The sequence below is a fragment of the Leopardus geoffroyi genome, chromosome E1 (assembly GCF_018350155.1).
Source record: "Leopardus geoffroyi isolate Oge1 chromosome E1, O.geoffroyi_Oge1_pat1.0, whole genome shotgun sequence".
NCBI classification, from domain to species: domain Eukaryota; kingdom Metazoa; phylum Chordata; class Mammalia; order Carnivora; family Felidae; genus Leopardus; species Leopardus geoffroyi.
The window spans coordinates 38,854,859-38,874,242 of NC_059330.1; the positions used below are offsets into that span (position 1 = coordinate 38,854,859).

Here is a 19,384-nt window from a genome sequence, read left to right on the forward strand (position 1 = left end):
TGCTTGCTGGGTACATCCTCTACCTGCTAGGGGCTCTGCTGAGGGGCTGGAGTGGGGTTGGGGGTCCCTCCCTCATGTGACTGACAGACCTCCTGGCTTAGACCCAGAGGTAACAAGCCAGACCTGCAACGTAATTTACAGATCTCAGTGAAGAATAAAACCTAGAGGAGTTCTTGCTTAAAATGATTAAGAATTATTATTCAAAAGGTGCTTGGGTGGCTCAGTTGGTTAAGCCTCCAATTCTTGATTTCGGCTCAGGTCATGATCTCAGGGTTCGTGAGTTTGAGCCCCCCCAGCAGGCTTGCGCTTATTGAATGGGGCCTGCTTGGGATTCTCTCTCTCCCTCTCTTTCTGCTCCTCCCCTACTTGTGCACTCTCGCTCTCTCTCTCTCTCTCTCTCTCTCTCTCTCTTTCTCTCTCAAAATAAATAAATAAACTTTAATTAAAACAAAAAAAGAGCTATTCTTCAAGATGGCAACAGGAAAGCATTAAACCAAGCTGGGGTCCTGTGTGACTTCATAGGTTGCATGCCCATGCAACCAAGCTACAAGCAGATCAATCAGGGTCCAACCTCTGTCATTCCCTTCTCCCAAGGAAAAGGCAAAAGGTGTAAGCCCACCTAGCCTCCACTCATTTTTCCCCCAAAGAAAGGAGAATACATATTCTTACAGGGACCTTCTCTCATTCTCTCCTGGAGGGGAGTGAATCTGCTGCCCCAGCCAACACACACACACGCACACACACACACACACACACACACACACACACACACAGTTAGCCCCCAGAGCTGCCTTACAATCTCCTGCCCACCAAGAGAGGGAGAGAGAACATGCTCATGTCTCTCACACCACCTCCTCTCCTTTTCCCTCTTCAGCGTTGAGCGAGGAGCACCAGCCGCTGCTATGTCTGTGCAGAAAGAAGTCCTTTCCTACAGACAGAGCTGGTGAGGGGCCTGGGGATTGCAGGACAGGTGTGAGGGATGACAACTAGGGTAAAATGGGAGTTTGAACACTAGAAGAGATCTGGAAGTTCATGCAGCTCCACCCCCTCCATCACAGATGACCTCTCTGGCCCAGAGAGAGGAAGGTACTTCTCTGGGGCCACACAACAGGCTCCTAGCAGAGCTGTCTATGGAACTCAGGTCTCCAGACTCTTAATCTGTGCCTGCTTCTGCTCAACTCTAGCACTAATGGGCAGAGGGGGTCAAGGGTGGGGTCAGGGGCTAGAACTTAAAATTTTACTGCAGATCACCTCTGAAGCTGGTGGTTTCCCAAATGCAAATCATCCCGTGATGTTTATTCTCTGTTGTGCAGATGGAGAACACTCTGGACCAGAATTTCTTCTAGGGGGTGGTAGGGCTCTTCTGCCCTCACTGCAAACTTCTCAGGGATTTCCTGGCCAAAGCTGAAGGTGACCCAGGCCCTCGTGGGACTCTGCAGCCTTGACATACCAGGGATGGACCCCTCTATACCAGAGACCACAATGCCTTGTCACCACTCTATGCCCTGTATGCCTCTTGTCTTTCAAGTGCTGAAAGGCCTGAACATCCGCTTTCCCCTACCAGGGCTAGGGAAAGCAGAGTGGGGCTCTGCGCTGGTGAAATGGACAGGCACTTCAGCTCCAAGTTCTCTTGGAGGCAGACCTTCAAAGGCTCCATCTGGCACCCAGTATCTTTTACAAGGATCTGGGGGCTCTGTCTTATCAGGAGGGGCCTAGCAATCACAGCCAAGGAGGAGAGCTTCTCTTCTGTCAACCATGACATGAACAGGAGCTCCAACACCTACCCCAGGTGCATGTTGAGGGACTCAGGAAGAGCTGGGGCGCTGGGGGTGATCAGCTGACAGAGGAGACATCGCTGGATTTGGGCTGGGTGCTGGCAGTGGCCTCCTTGCCCAAACCAACCTCATAGAGGGGTTGGCAGCGGAGGGCTGGGGACGGCGAGGGCTGACACCTTGAAGTTTGACACACTTTTGTAGTTCTTCAGTACAACTTTGGGTTGAGGAAGTGTCACAAGACCCTGAACAATGTCTACTCAGCCAGGAGTTTGGAGGTGTCTTGGGCTCCAAAGCTGATTTGGGAATTTGGGAAAAACCCTCAAAGTATTTTAGGGGATAAGAAAGAATTATGGGGGTTTTACTTTGTTCAGAAAGGAGAATTTATGGAAGTATAGCTCCCAGTCTGCAATCTACACCCGAAAACTTCCAACCTCCCATAGGAAATATAAAATACAATGCCTCTGAGGTATGTTCTTCCTGCCCTTCTACCAGAGGGTTACACCTCCATTTCAGCCTGCCTTCCTCCCTAGCCCTTTCACCTCTTTCTACTCAGAGAAGATCTGGCAGTATGTCTGTGCCAGCTTCTTCCCATTCTTGCCAGGATCAGTACCTTCCACCCTTCTGAACTCCACCAGCCTACCTCATCTCTGTCCTCTTTGGCCTCTTCTTGAGAAAATCAACAATAATAAAAGGAAAATGGGTAAGGAAATAACCTGTCCCAATGTCTATGTCTGCAATGCACTCTATGGGTCAGAGAGGCATTCAGGTTCCCAGAGAACAGGTGGCTTCCTCCCCTAGGCCAGCTCCCTTCCCTCATCCCCATCTCCTAGCAACTACATGCAAATTACAAGCTTGGTGCCCACAGTAAGGGTGATTATCGCCATTACCTCTGTTGAGTGACCACCAGAGGGAGATAGAGAGCAAAGCCTGCCGCCTAAAACAGCACCAAGCACCACCCAGCCTCCTGTTTTCAGTAAGTCATTTTAAATTCACCTAAAGAGTTCTTACAAATTAGTCTAAATTAAATCTCTTCCAGCACAATTTAAATTATACCCCAGATTCCTCTGATTGTAAACCAGGACTCTGAGGAAAAGGAGCCTCTGGAAGAGGCCTGATCCCTAAGACTATGAGGCAGGGGGACTGGGAAAATAACAAAAATTACAGAGCATCCAGATGGAGGGGGTGGGGGGTGGAGGTGAGGGGGGGAGGGAGGTGAGGAGCAGCACAGGAACAAGCCTGACATGGTTGTTTTTATTCTCAAAGCACAAGATCTTTAACCTGGCTGACCCCACAAGCCCTTATTTCTTCTCTTTGCCTTGAACCCTCAAAGTCACCCTTTCTGAACGCCATTAGGCAGTTTGGGGGATGGTTCAATGAGACAGAGGTGGAATGGAGTGGCATGAGGAGAACAAAGGCAAGTCTGGTAGAGTCCAGAATGAATGAAGGAGGGCAAAAGAAATGAAAGGAGCAAGACTTCCAGGTCAGAGGAGAGAAAGCTGGCCAAATGGGCTTTTGAGGTCCTCAGAGAGAGCAGATACACATGTGGCTTCTTGAAATCACTGCCCTCCGGATCTTTGGAGGATGGCCTGGACTGGAAACCTTGGCCTGCAGCCAGTGGAAAGAGGGTAGACACCAACAAGAAACTCCCAAGTCTCACTGAGGCAATGGTGGGCCAGTGAGAAGATGGGGAGGGGGCCATCTAAAGGATGAGAGGGGTGGGTGCCTGGGTGGCTCAATCAGTTAAGCCTACAACTCTTGACTTTGGCTTAGGTCATGATCTCATGGTTTGTGAGTTCAAGCCCCAGACTGGGCTCTGCGCTAACAGCACGGAGCCTGCTTGGGATCCTGTTTCCCTCCCTCCCTGCCCCTCTCCCACTTGCTCTCTATCTCTCTCTCAAAATAAATTAAAAAAAAAAACTTTTAAAAAATAAAAATAAATAAACGTTGAGAGACTGCACAGCCCAGGACTATATGCTGGATTGCAGTGGCATCAGTCACATCAATGCAGTGATTAAGAGCCACAGAAAGGAAGAGATGGAAATCCAGGAAGAACCAGGAAAACAGGTAGAGATGGAAAGAATATAGCACATACACCTATTTCTGCACACATGCGCCCATGTGACAGGGACTGAATGACTAAAGACAGCCTTCCCACACAGCCAAGCCCTTGGTTGGAGCTGTTGAAGGAGGAAGTGGTAGATGGCCCCACAAGAGAGGTCTGGGGTACAGGAAGGAAGGTGAGCCAGAAGATAGGGGGCAGGGACTAGAGACCCAGAAGGTTTTGTTTTATGACACAGAGAGATTTGGGAGCATTTGTCATCTTGAATGAGACTTTGGAGACAGAGTTGTAATTCAGTTTTTAGGGAGTTTTGCTGAGTGTGGTGTGGTCTGATCTCCCCCATTAACCACCAGCCCCTCAAGAAAACCTCCAGACAGGGTGGGTGCCTGGGTGGCTCAATCGGTTAAGCATCCAACTCTTGATTTCAGCTCAGGTCATGACATCACAGTTCATGGGTTCGAGTCCCATGTCAAGCTCTGCGCTGAGCATATGGAGCCTGCTTGAGATTCTCTCTCTTCCTGTCTCTCTGCCCCTCTTGCTCACACTCACACTCTCTCTCTCTCCCTCAAAATATATTAACTTTTAAAAAAAGTTTTTTTTAAAAAAGAAGAAAACTTTCAATAAACATATAACTTCCCTTCGTGGTTTTCAAGGCTGCATTTCCTATTGGATGAGTGGTACTGAGGAGAGCCTCAAAGTTAGAGCATGAAAACAGACTCAGTTGTATTCAGGTTATATACGCATGCAGACGTTGACTCGTGTCCCAACACTAAAGGAGTCTTGCTTGGAAATGTCTTGATTTGTCATCTAGAAACCCAACCAGGTGTGTAAAGTCCCTTTTGAAATTCCTTCTAGGCACAGACTTAAGAACAACTCCCGAGGCAGACATGCTCTGTAGTCTTGCCACTAATTCCACTCTGCCTCTGCCTGTGCGTGTGCGTGTAAGTGTGGGTACGATACTCCATGAGGAGCAGACACGCTGAACACAGAGCAGCAGGAAACCCCTTGGTCTATCTGCATCTCTGCCTACACAAGCACAGGCAGCTAGCAGCGCCACAGGTATGTATATGCGGCGAAAACCAAGGGAGGGAGGGAGTGATGTGCAGGCAGACCAGCAGAGAGACGCAGGACAGCTTCTCAGCTGCTCTTTCTGCTGGGATCTGTGGACACACGGGGTTTCTTATCCCTTTATCATGCCCACAAGGCCTTACCATGTATCCTACATACTTCCTGATGACCACAATGATGACAGAACAGAGATGCCGCCTTCATCACACCTGCACGCACACGCACACACACGCGCGTGCGCACGCATACCTCCCACTGCCTCTCTGTTGCCCCTCTCCCAAACGTGCCTTCTTTCCTCTCCTCTCAGCCCATGAAGCCAACCTTCAGTGGCCACCTCTATCTGGTCTGGCTCCCTCCACCCACGCTGGCACCTGTCTGGCAGCTCCCCACCCCCTCAGCCCTCAGGAGGCCAGGGCCCAGGGCCCGGGGCAGGGCACACGTGGAACAGGTTGATGCTGTTCTCCTGGAAGTAGAGCAGGATAGGGGTGGGGTCACTGGGGCAGGCGGGGTCCCTGGAAGCCTACATCCTTGCCTCCAGAGAAGCATAAAGCGGCAGCCTGTCCTGGTGAGGGATAGTCACTCTCTCAACCTACAGACTGAGAGCCGGCTGCTGGACAGAACCTAGAACTGCTCTCTGGTAAGAGCCTGATGACAGCAGGGGTGGTGGGGGGTGTTCTAGGGATGAACAAGAACATGGGTGGGAAGAGAAGGGCCTAGAAGTCCCCTAGAGCCCTGGGGGGTTGGTGTCTTCATAGGCCTTGGAGAGAGAAGTGAGGAGTGGTCCTGTGAGCTCCTCTCTGGTGAGGAGGAGACAGCACTCACCTGATCCCTTCCCAAAGGCATCTGGCTGGCCCCAGGAGGTTGGCCTGGCCTGGCCCTTCCAGGAATGAGGAGTAAAAAAGGCACACTGGAGATCATGCGGTTGGCAGGCTGGTCCCAGGCACCTGTACGTGTGCCTCCTGCTTCCCTGACTCTGTGAGGTGCCCATGGGCTGTGAGGCAGTTCCAGGCCAGCTGCTGTGTCCTCTTACAGCCACAGGAATAATCCAGCTGTGCCAGCTGGCCACCCAGCCAAAGCACCTGGACTTGAACCTCAAAGACAGAAACCTAAGACTCTGAACCTCAGGCTCTTGCAAACCCCACATTCTCCAGGGCCCTCTCACCCCAGTATGTGCCTCCCAGGGCCACATTCATTCATTTCTTCATTCATTGTTTCCACACACATTTGCCAAGCTCCAGGTCTGCACCAGGCACTGTGCTTGGTGCTGATGCTACAGGGATGACTAAGACCCATTTCCTGCCCTCTGGGAGGCCACAATCAAGTAGGCGAGAGTCAGGTGCACAGATCACAACAACATGACATTGCAGGTGTTTCGGAAGGGCATGTACAAAGTGCTTTGGGGACACAGGATAGAGTCACCAGCTGCCTGGAGAGGAGTGAGAAGGGAGTCACCAAAGAGGTGACCCAAAATGAATCTTAATGAATAGGGATTGGAAGGGGGCGTATTATAAGCAGAGGGAGCAAAGGCAAATGCCTGGGTGTATTGGGTAGCACCTGGAGGGAAGTGGGTCTACTTGCACCCAAGAACCAGGAGGTGGGCACAAGGGAAGTACAGGGTACAGGGAAGTGACCCCCCACCCAAAGAAAGGACAACCGGGGCAGGTAAACAGCATCTGCCTCCTCGGGCCCTTGGCACCAGTGGTGGCCGCCTCCTTCCCTGGCATCCCAGGTCCCCGCTGTCACAGTTCTTTGGGGAAGACGAGGTGGGCACAGCTGTATGAGAGGAACTTTACTTGCAGCACTAATGAAATGCTCTAGCCAGGCTCCGAGTCCATGAAGAAAATGAATACAGGGTGAGCAAAGAGCCCTTGGCAAAGAGAGGGAAGGCCTGGCTTCTCTAAGCAGCCCTGTGACTTCGGGCAAGTTGTCTCAGCTCTCGGGGCTGTGTCTCCTCGTCGTAAAGAGAAGACTCCTTTAGTTCCTTTCAGCTCTGACATCCTAGAATCCAGGCATCTTGAAGCCCCACCCCCCACATACACCCTGAGCCCCATCTCTCTCTGCAGGGGCCTTCCCATGTCCTGGTCTCCCAACTTGTCACTCTCCTGTCTCCCCCCACCCCCCACAGAGAAAATGACCATATTTGAAAATGTCACCCGGGCTCTGGCCAGACAGCTAAACCCTAGAGGGGACCTGACACCCCTTGACAGCCTCATAGACTTCAAGCGCTTCCATCCCTTCTGCCTGGTGCTGAGGAAGAGAAAGAGCACTCTCTTCTGGGGTGCCCGATACGTCCGCACTGACTACACCCTCCTGGATGTGCTTGAGCCTGGCAGCTCACCTTCAGGTTAGTCTGGACACGGGGTTGAGGACAGAGGGGTGGGACCAGGCACTGGCTTGTGAGGAGGAGCCCAAAGCTCCCTCTGCCCAGATGTGGTTTGGTGTCCTGTAGCCCAAAGTTCTCCCAGAAGGCGAGGGAAGAGGAACGCCTGCCAGCCTGGCCCCTTTCATCTTCTCTCTCCTGCAGATCCAACAGACTCTGGGAACTTTAGCTTTAAGAATATGCTGGATGCCCGAGTGGAGGGAGAAGTGGACATGCCAAAGACAGTCAAGGTGACGGGGACTGCAGGGCTGTCCAGAAGCAGTACCCTGGAGGTCCAGACACTCAGTGTGGCTCCCAAGGCTCTGGAGACCTTGCACCAGGAGAGGTGAGAGTGAAAGGGCTGGAGGGCTACCAGGATGGGGTGGGTGGTGCCTGGAAAGGGTGCTTTGGGCCCTGAGCTAAAGGGCAGGGCCTTCACACTGACCTTCACCTATGTGGTCACCACAGGAGAGCTTCTGGCCCATGAGTGCCATTCCCTAACCATTCCCCCCATCCTTCCGCTACCTCCAGTACCACCCCCCTACTATCATATACACACATGAGGATGCGTATGGTCACGTTAACTTGCTGTGTGACCTTGGAAAAATCACTTGTCCTCTCAGAACCTCAGTTTTCTTTCCTGAAAAATGATGGGGTTCGACGAAAATCTCTAGGGCTCCTTCCTAAACTATGACTCTATAAAATACACTAAAAAAGGAAAGGGTCTTAACTGCTCCCTAGTGAAGCTTGGGCACAGCGTTCTGCTCCCATAAATCAAGCCATCTGCTCAGTCCCATCCACACACCAGGTGCCCTCGGGAATGCTGCCCCAGCAACACAAGGGGTGTGGCAGATGCCATGTCGATGTGGTAGTCTGGACATCTCAGATGTTTGGCTTGACAGGAAACTAACTTTTAAGTTAGTTAAGTAGTGGTTGAAAGAAGGAGATGAGGACTGGGGAGGCAGGAAGGAAGGGCTGGGGTGCTTAGAAAGTCACCCAGTAAATATTTATATAGTCTCACTGAGTGCAAAATACCCTACTAGGTGCCAGGGTGCACCAGGACATCTTTGTCCAAGAACCTTGCAATCTAGCAGTTGGGGGCAGGAGAGATGTACAACAGTGACTATAATCAATCCAAGGTGAGAAGTAGTAAGTGCCATAGGAGGACTTTGCCTGAGTTTTGTGGCAGGCCAGAGGGACTTCTGGCTGGGGAAATGAAGGACTTCAGAGGAGGCAGCCCATGATCTAGGCTTTGAAGGATGAGTAGAAATTGAACATGCAAGTCTGGGAGAAGGACATTACAAAGGCACATGGGTGAGAAACCTCAGAACCTCTAGGGAGAATGAAGCGCTGGTTTGGCAGGAGCAGAAAAGGTAAGAGTAGAGCAAGTGGGAGGTGGTAGGGAGGCCCAGACCATGGAGGGCCCAGGTGTCTGGTCAAGGAGGTGGAACTATTCTGTAGGCCTCAGGGGGACCCTGATGACACCTTGATGTGTCATGATTAATCTGGCCACATGAAAGGAAGCTAGAGGAGGAGGGACAGGAGTTGGAAGGAGGCAGACTAGGCAAGACACTGTTCCATTGTCCATCTGAGATACAAAATGAGGATCTGAGATATAAAATGAGGGAAGAGCAGTCAGAATAAAGAGGGGGGAACCATTGGGGCTGGGGGACCTCTGGGGTGACAGAATAGACTGGACTTGACAGCCGATTGCAGGGTGAGGGAGAAGGTTTCGTCAAAGATGGAGATCCGATGTACAGCAGGATGACGACAGTTCATAACTCTATACTGTACACTGGAAATTTGCTAAGAGGGTAGATTTCAGGTGCTCTCACCACACACACACACACACACACACACACACACACACACACACACACACAAAACGGTAACTATGTAAGGAGATGGATATGTTAATTAGCTCAACTGTAGTAATCATCTCTCTATGTATATGTCCATCGAAACACGTTGTGGGGCACCTGGCTGGCTCAGTCGGAAGAGCGTGCAGCTCTTGATCTTGGGGTTGTGGGTTCAAGCCCTACATTAGGTGTACAGATTACTAAAAAAATAAACTTAAAAAAACCATGTCATATACCTTAAGCGTATACAACTTTTATCAAAATTAATTAATTAATTAAATACATGAGAATTTTAAAAAGATAACTCTAAGATTTGACCCAAGTGATGACATTAACAAAAACAAGAAGCATGATTTTAGAAGTGTATTTGGAGAGAAAGATTGTGAGTCCCTTTTGGACGTTTTGAGTTTGCGGGTCCAGTGAGACATTAGCTGAGGGGCCACAGTTAACAACACTGCATTGCATATGTTGGACATCTAAAACCAATATGATGTTATATGTCAATTATATCTCAAGTTTAAAAGAAAAATTTTTTAAGTTTATTTATTTATTTTGAGACAGACAGATACAGCATGAGTGGGGGATGGGCAGAGAGAGGGAGACGGAGAATCTCAAGCAGGCTCCGTGATGTCAGCTCACGAAACCATGAGATCATGACCTGACCCTATACCAAGAGTCAGATGCTCAACCGACAAGCCACCCAGGTGCCCCTAAAAGAAAAATTTTAAGGCAGTTAGAAATGAGGGCCCAGAGCTCAGGAGAGAAGTCAGGTGAAGATCCCTGTGTGGTGGTGAGCCATATAAAGATGAAAACTATAGGAAGGGGGTTGGGGGCAGGGAAGGATGTTCGAGAGAGTTCAGACAGCAAAGAACTGAGAACAGAATCTTAGAGAATGTAAAATTTTAGGGAACCAAAGAAACTAACACAGGACATGTAGACAGAACGGATAGGAATCAGAAGCCCAAAGGGTGGGAGCAGAAGCAGGGTGGCACAGTGGGACTGGAAGCCCCGGAGACAGAGTCACAGGGAGGTTTTGGCCAGCAGGGGTCAGTGTTGTGCAGAGTTAGGGAAGGTCTTTGAATTTGGTGGGCAGGAGGTCGTTGGAATTTCAGTGGAGGAGGAGAACCAGAAGCCAAATTATAAAAGAGGAGTGGACAGGAAGTAAAGACTGTGTATGGGCGTAGCTTTCCAGATACTTGCCAAAGAAGTGAAGGAAAGAAATGGAATGGTAATTTGAGGGAGTAGAAAGATCAAAGCACACGTTTATGTGGGCAAGCAAATGGGGTCAAAGGAACTAGGGTTAATAGCAGAGACAGGATGAGAGATGGGGACAAAGGACCCCCGGAGAGATGAACAGGGCTAAGAACGGGGTGGGGGGGAGAGAGGGGAAGGCACCCCAAGGCAGAGGGAAAAGGGGGAAAGAGCAACCAGAGGGGCCTGTTCCGGGCCAGAAGCTGCTGATTTCTCAGTTTCCCTCTCAGCAACTCTGCAGGGAAGGGTAATTATCCTCATTTTATAGATGAGGCGCCCAAGACTCAAAAGTAACTGCTCTGCTAGTAAGCGGGAGATCTGGGCTTCAGCCTCGGTCTTACTCCAGAGTCCTCACCCTTTCCCTGACGCCACCATGCCTAGCTCCTGGGAATGACCGAAGAAAAGAGAAGCTCATGGCCCATGCCTGGAGAGGTTCTGGCTGATTCCTTAATGCTTCCTCTGCCACAGGAAGCTGTCAGCTGAGCACCCGTTCCTGAAGGAGATGCGAAACCGAGGGGAGAACCTGTATGTGGTGATGGAGGTGGTGGAGACCGTGCAGGAGGTCACTCTGGAGAGAGCTGGCAAGGCGGAGGGTTGCTTCTCCCTCCCATTCTTCGCCCCGTTGGGACTACAGGTTTGGTTCACACACGCATACACACACTTACATTTAGCCTCTCTTTAGAGGCTGCATTAACACATTAACTTTACCTTATCGGTGCCCACCCAGGATACTAAAAAGGACCCCCTCGTTCTTCCTGCTTTTCAAGATTCAGGCTCCTGTCGGCCAGACACAAATCCTCTCTCTGGCAAGGGTGCCCTGGGTGGGCAGATCCCTGTGCCAAATGCCACAGGGAGCTATCAAGGAAGGGAAACTCATAGTCATGGATTTCCCTCATGGTGCTCCCAACGTACAGGAGAGACACCCTTGCTCTTAGAAAGTTCTCAGTCTCATGGAGGAGACACACAGGTTAAAGCCCAGAGAACACAGGCTTAGAAAATTCGACATAAATAAGTAATGGTCTACATACCTAAATCTAGTTTGTATAAATTTTCAAGGGATGAGTTGGAGCTGAGAGTAGGATTAGTCATGGAAGGCTTCTCGGAGGAGATGAGCACAAGACAGATGGCGAAGAGGAAGAAGGCACCGGGGCCTGTGGAAGCTCTCAGGTGGGACAGAGATGCACAGGCAGGTGACGGAGCAGGTCTGGCCACTTCCTTCATGTGTCTGAACCAGGAAGAGAGATAGAGATTGTTAGTGGGATGATGCAAAAGAGCTTTGAAGCTCATTCCATGAAGTCCAGACTGGTGGAAAGACAATCTGGGACACCAGTAAAGGGTTTTCAACTTCTTATCTCCTCATTTCCCCCTCCCCCACCCCATGTCTCAGAATCTCTGCAGGTTCATAAATCCTCATTGTCTGATCCTAGGGATCCATAAACCACAAGGAGGCCGTAACCATCCCCAAGGGCTGCATCCTGGCCTTTCGAGTGAGACAGCTGATGGTCAAAGGCAAAGATGAGTGGGGTGAGCAGACACTGGCATATTCTCCCCTCAAGACAAGAATTACCCGCATTAGTACTAAGGCATCCCGGTCCCGTCTTGTGGCAAGTCAGGGAATAGTGCAGGAGTGTACTGTAATGTGGCCCAGCTGCCGGGGAAAGAACTGCAGAGGTTTCTCGGGAGAGGAAGTGAAGGAATCCCTGGGTTCTGAGCATCTCCTCTGTGCTAGGCACTGTGTTAGCTGGGGAAAGGGGACACAGAGATGAACAAGCACAGCCTCTGCTCTCAAGAAGTCTGTGGCCAGTGGAGGAAACATCCATAGACACCAGTACTAGGACGCAAGGCAGAAAATAGTGTTGTCATGGGAAAGGATTTACAGAGAAAGAAAAGCGTTCTTCTAGCAATAGAGGTAGATCGGGGGTTAGGTGAGGCATTTAGGGACAGGGACCTACCTAGCCCTTAGCAGAGCCCATGGACTTGAGAATGGAGAAGGGAAGGTGGGTAGCTGTTAAAGGTCCTCCTGTTCTCCCCTCTCTTGCACCTTTACAGATATTCCACATATCTACAATGATAACATGCAAACCTTCCCTCCTGGAGGTAAGTGAAATTGCTACCTGGTTTCCCATATCTTCTGCCCAACCCTGATATCATCTGCTAAAATCCTGTACCCTCTAACAGCATATACCATATTCCCCCAAGAAGCCCCTGGTTTTGTTTCCCAAGTCCCCAAAAATATCTATCCCCAACTTTAGGCAAGACAGATAGAAGCACATGAATACTGCCCTAGAGAGACAGAGAACCAGAAAGACAGACCAGAAGGCACCACTGGAAGCAGAAATGAAACTTGGAGGCATTGTGTGTTCCCAAATTGGGGGGGGGGGGCGGTGAGCTAACATAATCTCTGTGTGTTTTTATAATGATCACTGATAAAGCCACCTTGACATCCGCTCTAGATAAAAAAGCACAAATAGGTTTTATGCTGACATATGTGCATTGTTTCTGTCTTCAGAAAAGCCAGAGGAGAAGCTCACCCGTAAGTGTTTCCTCTCATTTCGCTGCAACTTTCTTGACATAGATTTTTAAAACTCCAGTCTTTTTCTGACAACGGGGAACATGGCAGAGCAGGTCTTGGCAAACAACTGTCCCCGAAATGTGGCAGAAATTCCAATAGCTTAGGAAAAAGTGGTGGAAGGGGGAAGTCTTTGGGCAGGATACCCAGGTGGTCTGATGCCTCAAAGGGCCTTCTTAGCTATAACCTGTCCCACGCACATCTGCAACTCTGCCCTCCACACCCAGCACCCGGGACGGGAGCCACTGAGTCACCATGATGCCAACTCAGTCAATCCGGGAGCCCTTTTTCACGTTGCATTAGCTTCTCTCCTGCCCCATTCCTGCCTCCCACAAATGGAGCAGGTGGAGCCTTAAGATGGCTGGGATATCCCAGGAGACAGGATACATTTCCTAACCCCCATTAATGTGTCATTCCCTGGGTATGGCTACTGTTTCGGAGGAGTACATTCTTGTTTTTTGTTTTCCCCCTCAGTTATCCTGGCATCTGATGCTGGTAAGGAATTTTGTAAGTTTCTCCCATGACTTTGGCATGAAGACAGTGGGGTGAAGGGAGGGAAAGGGAAGTGCTGAGTCCCAGGTCCTGGTGATTGGAGCTACTTCCAGGAAGCCACTCTCCAGGACATATTCTTAGGATGCGAGGCCCCTGGAGAGTCAGGCCAAGATTCAAGCTAACCTTGATCTACCCACGTCCATGGATATAGACCCATCCATGCTAGCCTTCACTCAGTCACCAAAGTCACTCTTTGTCAACTAATTCATAAGAAGGGGAAATAGACTTTCCTTCTCAACTTTTAGCTGGAGTTTTGAAGAAAGGGGAATCAATTGTCTACTGCTGCAGAATGGGGCTTGAGAGCCCAGGGACAATCAACTCCCCCCCTTAGATATTAATGCGGGTCCTGGTCCACCTCCTTGCCCAGACCATCACCACAACTCCTTCCACAAGTCAAGGCTAGCAGAAACTTCACAATCCTGTTCCTTGGTCAAGAAGAAAGAGAGGCGAGGTTCAGGCTGGGAGCAGAGCACAGGGACTTGAGGGAGGCTGAGTGAAGGAGCCCCGCAGGCAGAATGCTGACTGAATGGGCAGGCTGCCAGATGGCAGATGGTTTGTTTACCATGTTTACTATCCCAATAGGGGAGGAACATGAGGACTTCAAGACACTAAAAGAAGAAGTTCAAAGAGAGATCCAAGAAGTGGAAAGGCTGAGCCAAGTAGGGCAAAGCTCCCTGCTCACCTCCCTCAGCAAACTTCTCGGGAAGAAAAAGGAGCTACAAGACCTGGAACTCACGGTGAGGTCGCAGAGAAAGGTTGCTGGTAGACACGTGTGGATGTCACAACTGGCAGGGGGAGTCAACAGTAGGTGGATGTCTCCCTCCAGTGGGTGGATGTCCAGGTGCCCCCCAGACTGCCAGGCGGCCACTGCTCCCTCATTCCTCTGGAAAAGGGCAAACGATGCAGATTCCCTCAAGGCACGACAGAGGGTGGGCAGCAGGCCAGCAGGCCCTTTTCTTGGAAAGAGGACTGGAACATTTCCTTTCCAGAGTCCAAGGCTCAGGGACCAAGAAATCCAAGGTGTCCAGTACTTTTTATGACTTTGTACCTTGATAAAGAAGCAAGGACATGAGTTAGCACATGTCCAGGGACTGTTATGTGCCAGGCACTATGCTTGGCCTCTTCATTGTGTTATCTTACTTAGTTGCCCACTTTTCCCCACAGCTGGAAGGGGCTCTAGACAAAGGACATGAAGTGACCCTGGAGGCACTCCCAAAAGATGTCTGGCTATCAAAGGAGGCTATGGGTGCCATCCTCTATTTCCTTGGAGCCCTAACAGGTAAATGGAGAATAAGGTCTTCATTTATATACATTTTCGGCGATAGGAATGAATCACTGAATGAATCCCCAAATATACAAATGAATGAATGAATGAATGAATGAATGAATGAATGCCAGGCAAATTATACCACAGTTAAGTAGTATATACCTACATTTAAGGAATTTGGTTATGGGGTGCCTGGATGACTCAGTTGGTACAGCATGTGACTCTTGATCTCGGGGTCATGAGCTCAAGTCCCACGTTGGGCACAGAGATTGTTTTAATAAAATAACAAAAATTTAAAAAAATTGTTTGCCTTCCTAAGGCATCACTTGGGCACCTTGGATAGTCTGGGAAGGTGGCCTAGTCTTGCTAATAGAGGTTGGGAAGTAACCCTAGCTTTACCAGCCACGTATTTAAAATTTCTACATATGGCTAAGCTCATCACTTTTGTATCAAAATTTGTTAGCTTTATTTGATTTTATTATTTATTTTGAGAGAGAGAAAGCGTGAGTGGGGGAGGGGCGGAGAGAGAGAGGGAGAGAGAGAATCCCGAGCTGGCTCTGCACTGACACGGGGCTCCAACCCACGAACCGTGAGATCATGACCTGAGCTGAAGTCGGACCCTTAACCGACTGAGCCATCCAGGCACTCTGAAATTTGTTAGCTCTAATTTCAGAGAGTAACATCTTCTGATCTTGCCCTGAATTCTCTTCTTCCCTCTGCATGAAACATGGCCCCTTAGAAAAATGCTCTAGTCCTTCAGGAGTAAGCTGAGATGTTTGTCCTCTTAAAAAGTCTGCCCTCGGGGCGCCTGGGTGGCGCAGTCGGTTGAGCGTCCGACTTCAGCCAGGTCACGATCTTGCGGTCCGTGAGTTCGAGCCCCGCGTCAGGCTCTGGGCTGATGGCTCAGAGCCTGGAGCCTGTTTCCGATTCTGTGTCTCCCTCTCTCTCTGCCCCTCCCCCGTTCATGCTCTGTCTCTCTCTGTCCCAAAAATAAATAAACGTTGAAAAAAAAATTAAAAAAAAAAAAAAAAAAAGTCTGCCCTCAAATGCCAAGACCAAAATAGACCCCTCGGCTATCGTTCCATCGCTCCCTTAATACCCTGTATTGTCACTGCACGTGGCTTTGCCTTCTCCACTACACTGCAAGTTCCCTGAATGCAGGGGTATGACTTTGCTGACACACCCAGCAAAGGTGCCTAGCATAGAGCAGCAAGCATTCAACTGTGGATAAATGTGTGGATTAACTAACACTGACGTTCTGGAAGGGCATCCATTTCGAGTCTGTAGTCCCCTTCGTACCCACACCACACATTTGTTTCTCTGCTTTTCTTTTCCCTCCAGAGCTAAGTGAAGCCCAACAGAAGCTGCTGGTAAAATCGATGGAGAAAAAGATCCTACCCGTGCAGCTAAAGCTGGTGAGAAAAAACAGCAGGTGCTAGAGAGAGTTTGGGAGGGAGTCAGCTAGAACCAGTGGAAAGACACAGACTGAGCCTAATGACAGACTGTCCTGAAGGGCCTCTGTCGTATCACAGGGGCTCATGCCCACGCTCATTTTTCTCCGTGTTCTCCCTTTTTTTTTTTTTTTTTTTTTTTTTTGCTATTTTATAACCAGAAGTAGAAGAGTAAATTTTGTGCCATTATCTAAGTTTTTCAGCTTGAGACATCAGAAAACTCTGGTTTTGCTTATTCATAGCCAAGTGATGTGGGCAAATCTCTTAATGTCTCTGAATCTGTACAATAGGGCTAAAAAGAAAAGCAATGGCCACTGTACAGAGCTTTTAAAAGGCCCACACGGAGGGGCGCCTGAGTGGCTTAGCTGGTTAAGCGTCCAACTTCAGCTCAGGTCATGATCTCATGGTTCATGAGTTAGAGCCCCTCATTGAGCTCTGTGCTGACAGCTCAGAGCCTGGAGCCCATTTCAGATTCTGTGTCTCCCTCTCTCTCTGCACCTCCCCAGCTAACACTCTTTCTCTCTTTCAAAAATACATAAACGTTAAAAAAACAAAAAAGGCCCACATGGAGTTGTAATGTAATGAAAGGAGTTATAATAAGAAAAAGGTAGCCCTCTTTGTGGTTATGTGTTAGGAGAAAGGAAGAGACATTTCCAGTTCTTTCTTTTCATGCTATTTTGGTTCCTTGCAGGTGGAGAGCACAATGGAACAGAATTTCCTACAGGATAAAGAGGGTGTTTTCCCCCTGCAGCCTGACCTGCTCTCCTCCCTTGGGGAGGAGGAACTGACCCTCACAGAGGCCCTAGTGGGGCTGAGTGGACTTGAAGTGCAGAGATCGGGCCCCCAGTACATGTGGGACCCAGACACCCTGCCCCGCCTCTGTGCCCTTTATGCTGGCCTCTCCCTCCTGCAGCTCCTGACCAAGGCCTCCTAACTTGCCTCTTCACTTGCTCCCTGCTTCCTGAATGCCTCCCTACCTCATTATGCTGTGTCCTTATCACCCAAGGGTATTTCAGAGCCACCAGGCTGAAGATGACAGAAAACCTAGCTGATCACCTAAGATAAGCAATTTCCACTTGTCCAGCTCTATCTCTCCCCTTCCCCCTGCAGTTCTGCAACCCATCTGCTGGTGCTTAAATCCTCTAAAAGTAGAAACTTTCAAACTTTTAAAACTATGAACCATGAACCATTTCAGCAAAACCAAAACGAATTCATTTCTTATCCCAATCCCTCCTGCTTATGCTTCCAAAACTCAAGTTTTACTGGCATTAATGGAAAATATTATTTTACTTTGGGTGAAATGTCTTCTGGTGTTTTTTTTAACTTCTGCCAAAGAAAAAAAGTAGACCTTATCACACTACATATAGATCATATATACATGAATACTATTATACTGCCTGCAGTATAATTCTGGGAAATGCCCAGAAAACAACTTATGAGGGTATAGAATGTGGAATCTAGCTTCTAAAGTGAGAAGATCATCAAAGCAGGTTGTCTTCAAAGAGGAGGCTTTAGGGTCCTCTGGACTCGGGTTGAGAGACTGGGACGGGCTTGTTCATGATACAAACCCAAAACAAGAGTAGGACAACTTTCAAGTGTACCAAATAGAAAATACAGATGAGTCTTCAAAAAAAAAAAAAAAAAAAAAAGCGTACCCAAGAATAAGACTGGCCCATAACTTTTAAAAAGAAATTGTGATATTATCTTATTTCACCTTTCTCTCTTCTGCCCTCAATTCAGGGTGGTTGTGGGAGGAAGTAATGTGGGCTCACAATATGGACCTGCAAATATAGATACTGCAATCTTATATAACTACTGGGTTCATATCATCCTCCTCTGCCTGAAGCTGGGTTTTAACACCTTTCACCAATTTCTTTTAAAGTAGTTTTATAGGTGGAATAATTTCTCCAAGGTTTTTGGCCCCAGGAGTCAGACTCTCCCCTCCTTAGCCACCCCCCTCCCCCGACTGGTTCCCTCACTCAACAAGAATTCATGATCAACTGCCAAAAGCTTTGCGTTAAGCCATCCTCCCCCATTCTGGGGCATCTTTCAATGCCTCACTACATTGCTCAAAGACATCCTGAGTAATTATCTGCTGACTTGGTTGTTTTTCTCTTGTGATGTATACTTAATAAAGAGATGATCTAACACCCTAACTATCCAGAAAGGTAACTTCATAAGGATGAACAACAAAGCTTGTCTGTTTTCTCCTTTACTCTTCTCACCCACCTGAGTTGCAGATACGGCGTTATGAAGAAGAGGCTCTAACGAGTTTATTCCAGTGATGATTCAAAAGTTCTGTTATCCATCCCACAGCCCAAGGCAGCACAGAGACAGTTAGGGAGGAATTGGTCAAGGCATGCTCCCTAAAATCAGACAACATGTTTTTCCATTTAGTTCAAGGAGCTATTTGCAGCAATAGTATGACAAGGGGGAGACAATATCCTTTCTACATTTGAATATAAAGAATATGGTCAAAACATATTCCTCTGCTCTCTATGACCTTACAACAGAGCTAGATTGTTTTGTAGGGTCTGACCTGGTTTAAAACTCAGGACTTCCCACAACTAACTTACAGTTTTTATTACAGGGAGTGGGACATGGGTACGAGGTGGAGAGAGAGGCTTTATGTGAGCATGTGGATGATGGATATTTTCCTAATGATTCTCCTCAATTCGAGAAACACATGGTAGGAATCTAATATAATTCAGCTAAGCAAGGCAACCAACTGATCCTAGTGGACCACCTACATAATCACAGTCTTAGAAGTCTGGTCAGCAAGATTTTATTAAATGTAACCCCTGCATTGGGTTAGGCTATATTGAAAATCATTTAAATAGGCCTAAATTTGGAACAGAGATAGTCTTTTGTTGTTTTTAATATTTCTTACTACAAATTTTCAACAGTAGTAACTGATTATTTGGATAATGTTTTATTAAACTAGCTACTATACACAAGCTATTACACATTTTATTGCAGATTTTTGCTCTGGGGAGTAATTTTTAATTGTATTATTTGCTAGAAAATCAGCATATAAGACATCTTTATATAACACATTATCTGTAATGTCTTATATGCTGATTTTCTAGAAAATAACACAATTTGGAAGGGACCAAAACATGGAAAAGAGCGTCACACAAATCGTATCTGAAAGACAACTTAGTCGATTATCCT

General features: G+C 48.4%; 1 protein-coding gene and 1 long non-coding RNA gene across 5 annotated transcripts in view; one reads left to right on the forward strand and one right to left on the reverse strand.

The window, feature by feature from the left end:
* LOC123603607 overlaps window positions 1-19,384 on the reverse strand; it is a 30,738-nt gene that overhangs the window by 9,989 nt on the left and 1,365 nt on the right. For 2 of the 3 annotated variants that reach the window (XR_006714956.1, XR_006714955.1), the window contains exons 2-3: window positions 18,440-18,576; window positions 11,400-11,596 (exon numbers count right to left, since the gene is read on the reverse strand). This is a non-coding gene — a long non-coding RNA (uncharacterized LOC123603607). Of the gene's footprint in view, window positions 1-11,011; window positions 11,597-18,439; window positions 18,577-19,384 lie in introns of those variants that run through there. The other variant, XR_006714954.1, reaches the window with a different exon arrangement.
* GSDMA (gasdermin A) lies at window positions 5,408-17,511 on the forward strand. Of its 2 annotated transcripts, none has more exons than XM_045488717.1 (12): window positions 5,408-5,539; window positions 7,028-7,246; window positions 7,427-7,607; window positions 10,840-11,005; window positions 11,799-11,895; window positions 12,421-12,468; window positions 12,881-12,904; window positions 13,415-13,447; window positions 14,075-14,229; window positions 14,657-14,771; window positions 16,101-16,174; window positions 16,902-17,511. In XM_045488717.1, the coding sequence occupies exons 2-12, from the start codon at window positions 7,033-7,035 to the stop codon at window positions 17,142-17,144; spliced, it is 1,350 nt and encodes a 449-aa protein (XP_045344673.1). In that variant the 5' UTR covers window positions 5,408-5,539; window positions 7,028-7,032; the 3' UTR covers window positions 17,145-17,511. The 2 variants fall into 2 exon arrangements, with proteins under 2 accessions (XP_045344673.1, XP_045344674.1); XM_045488718.1 differs by having other exon boundaries at window positions 13,415-13,435.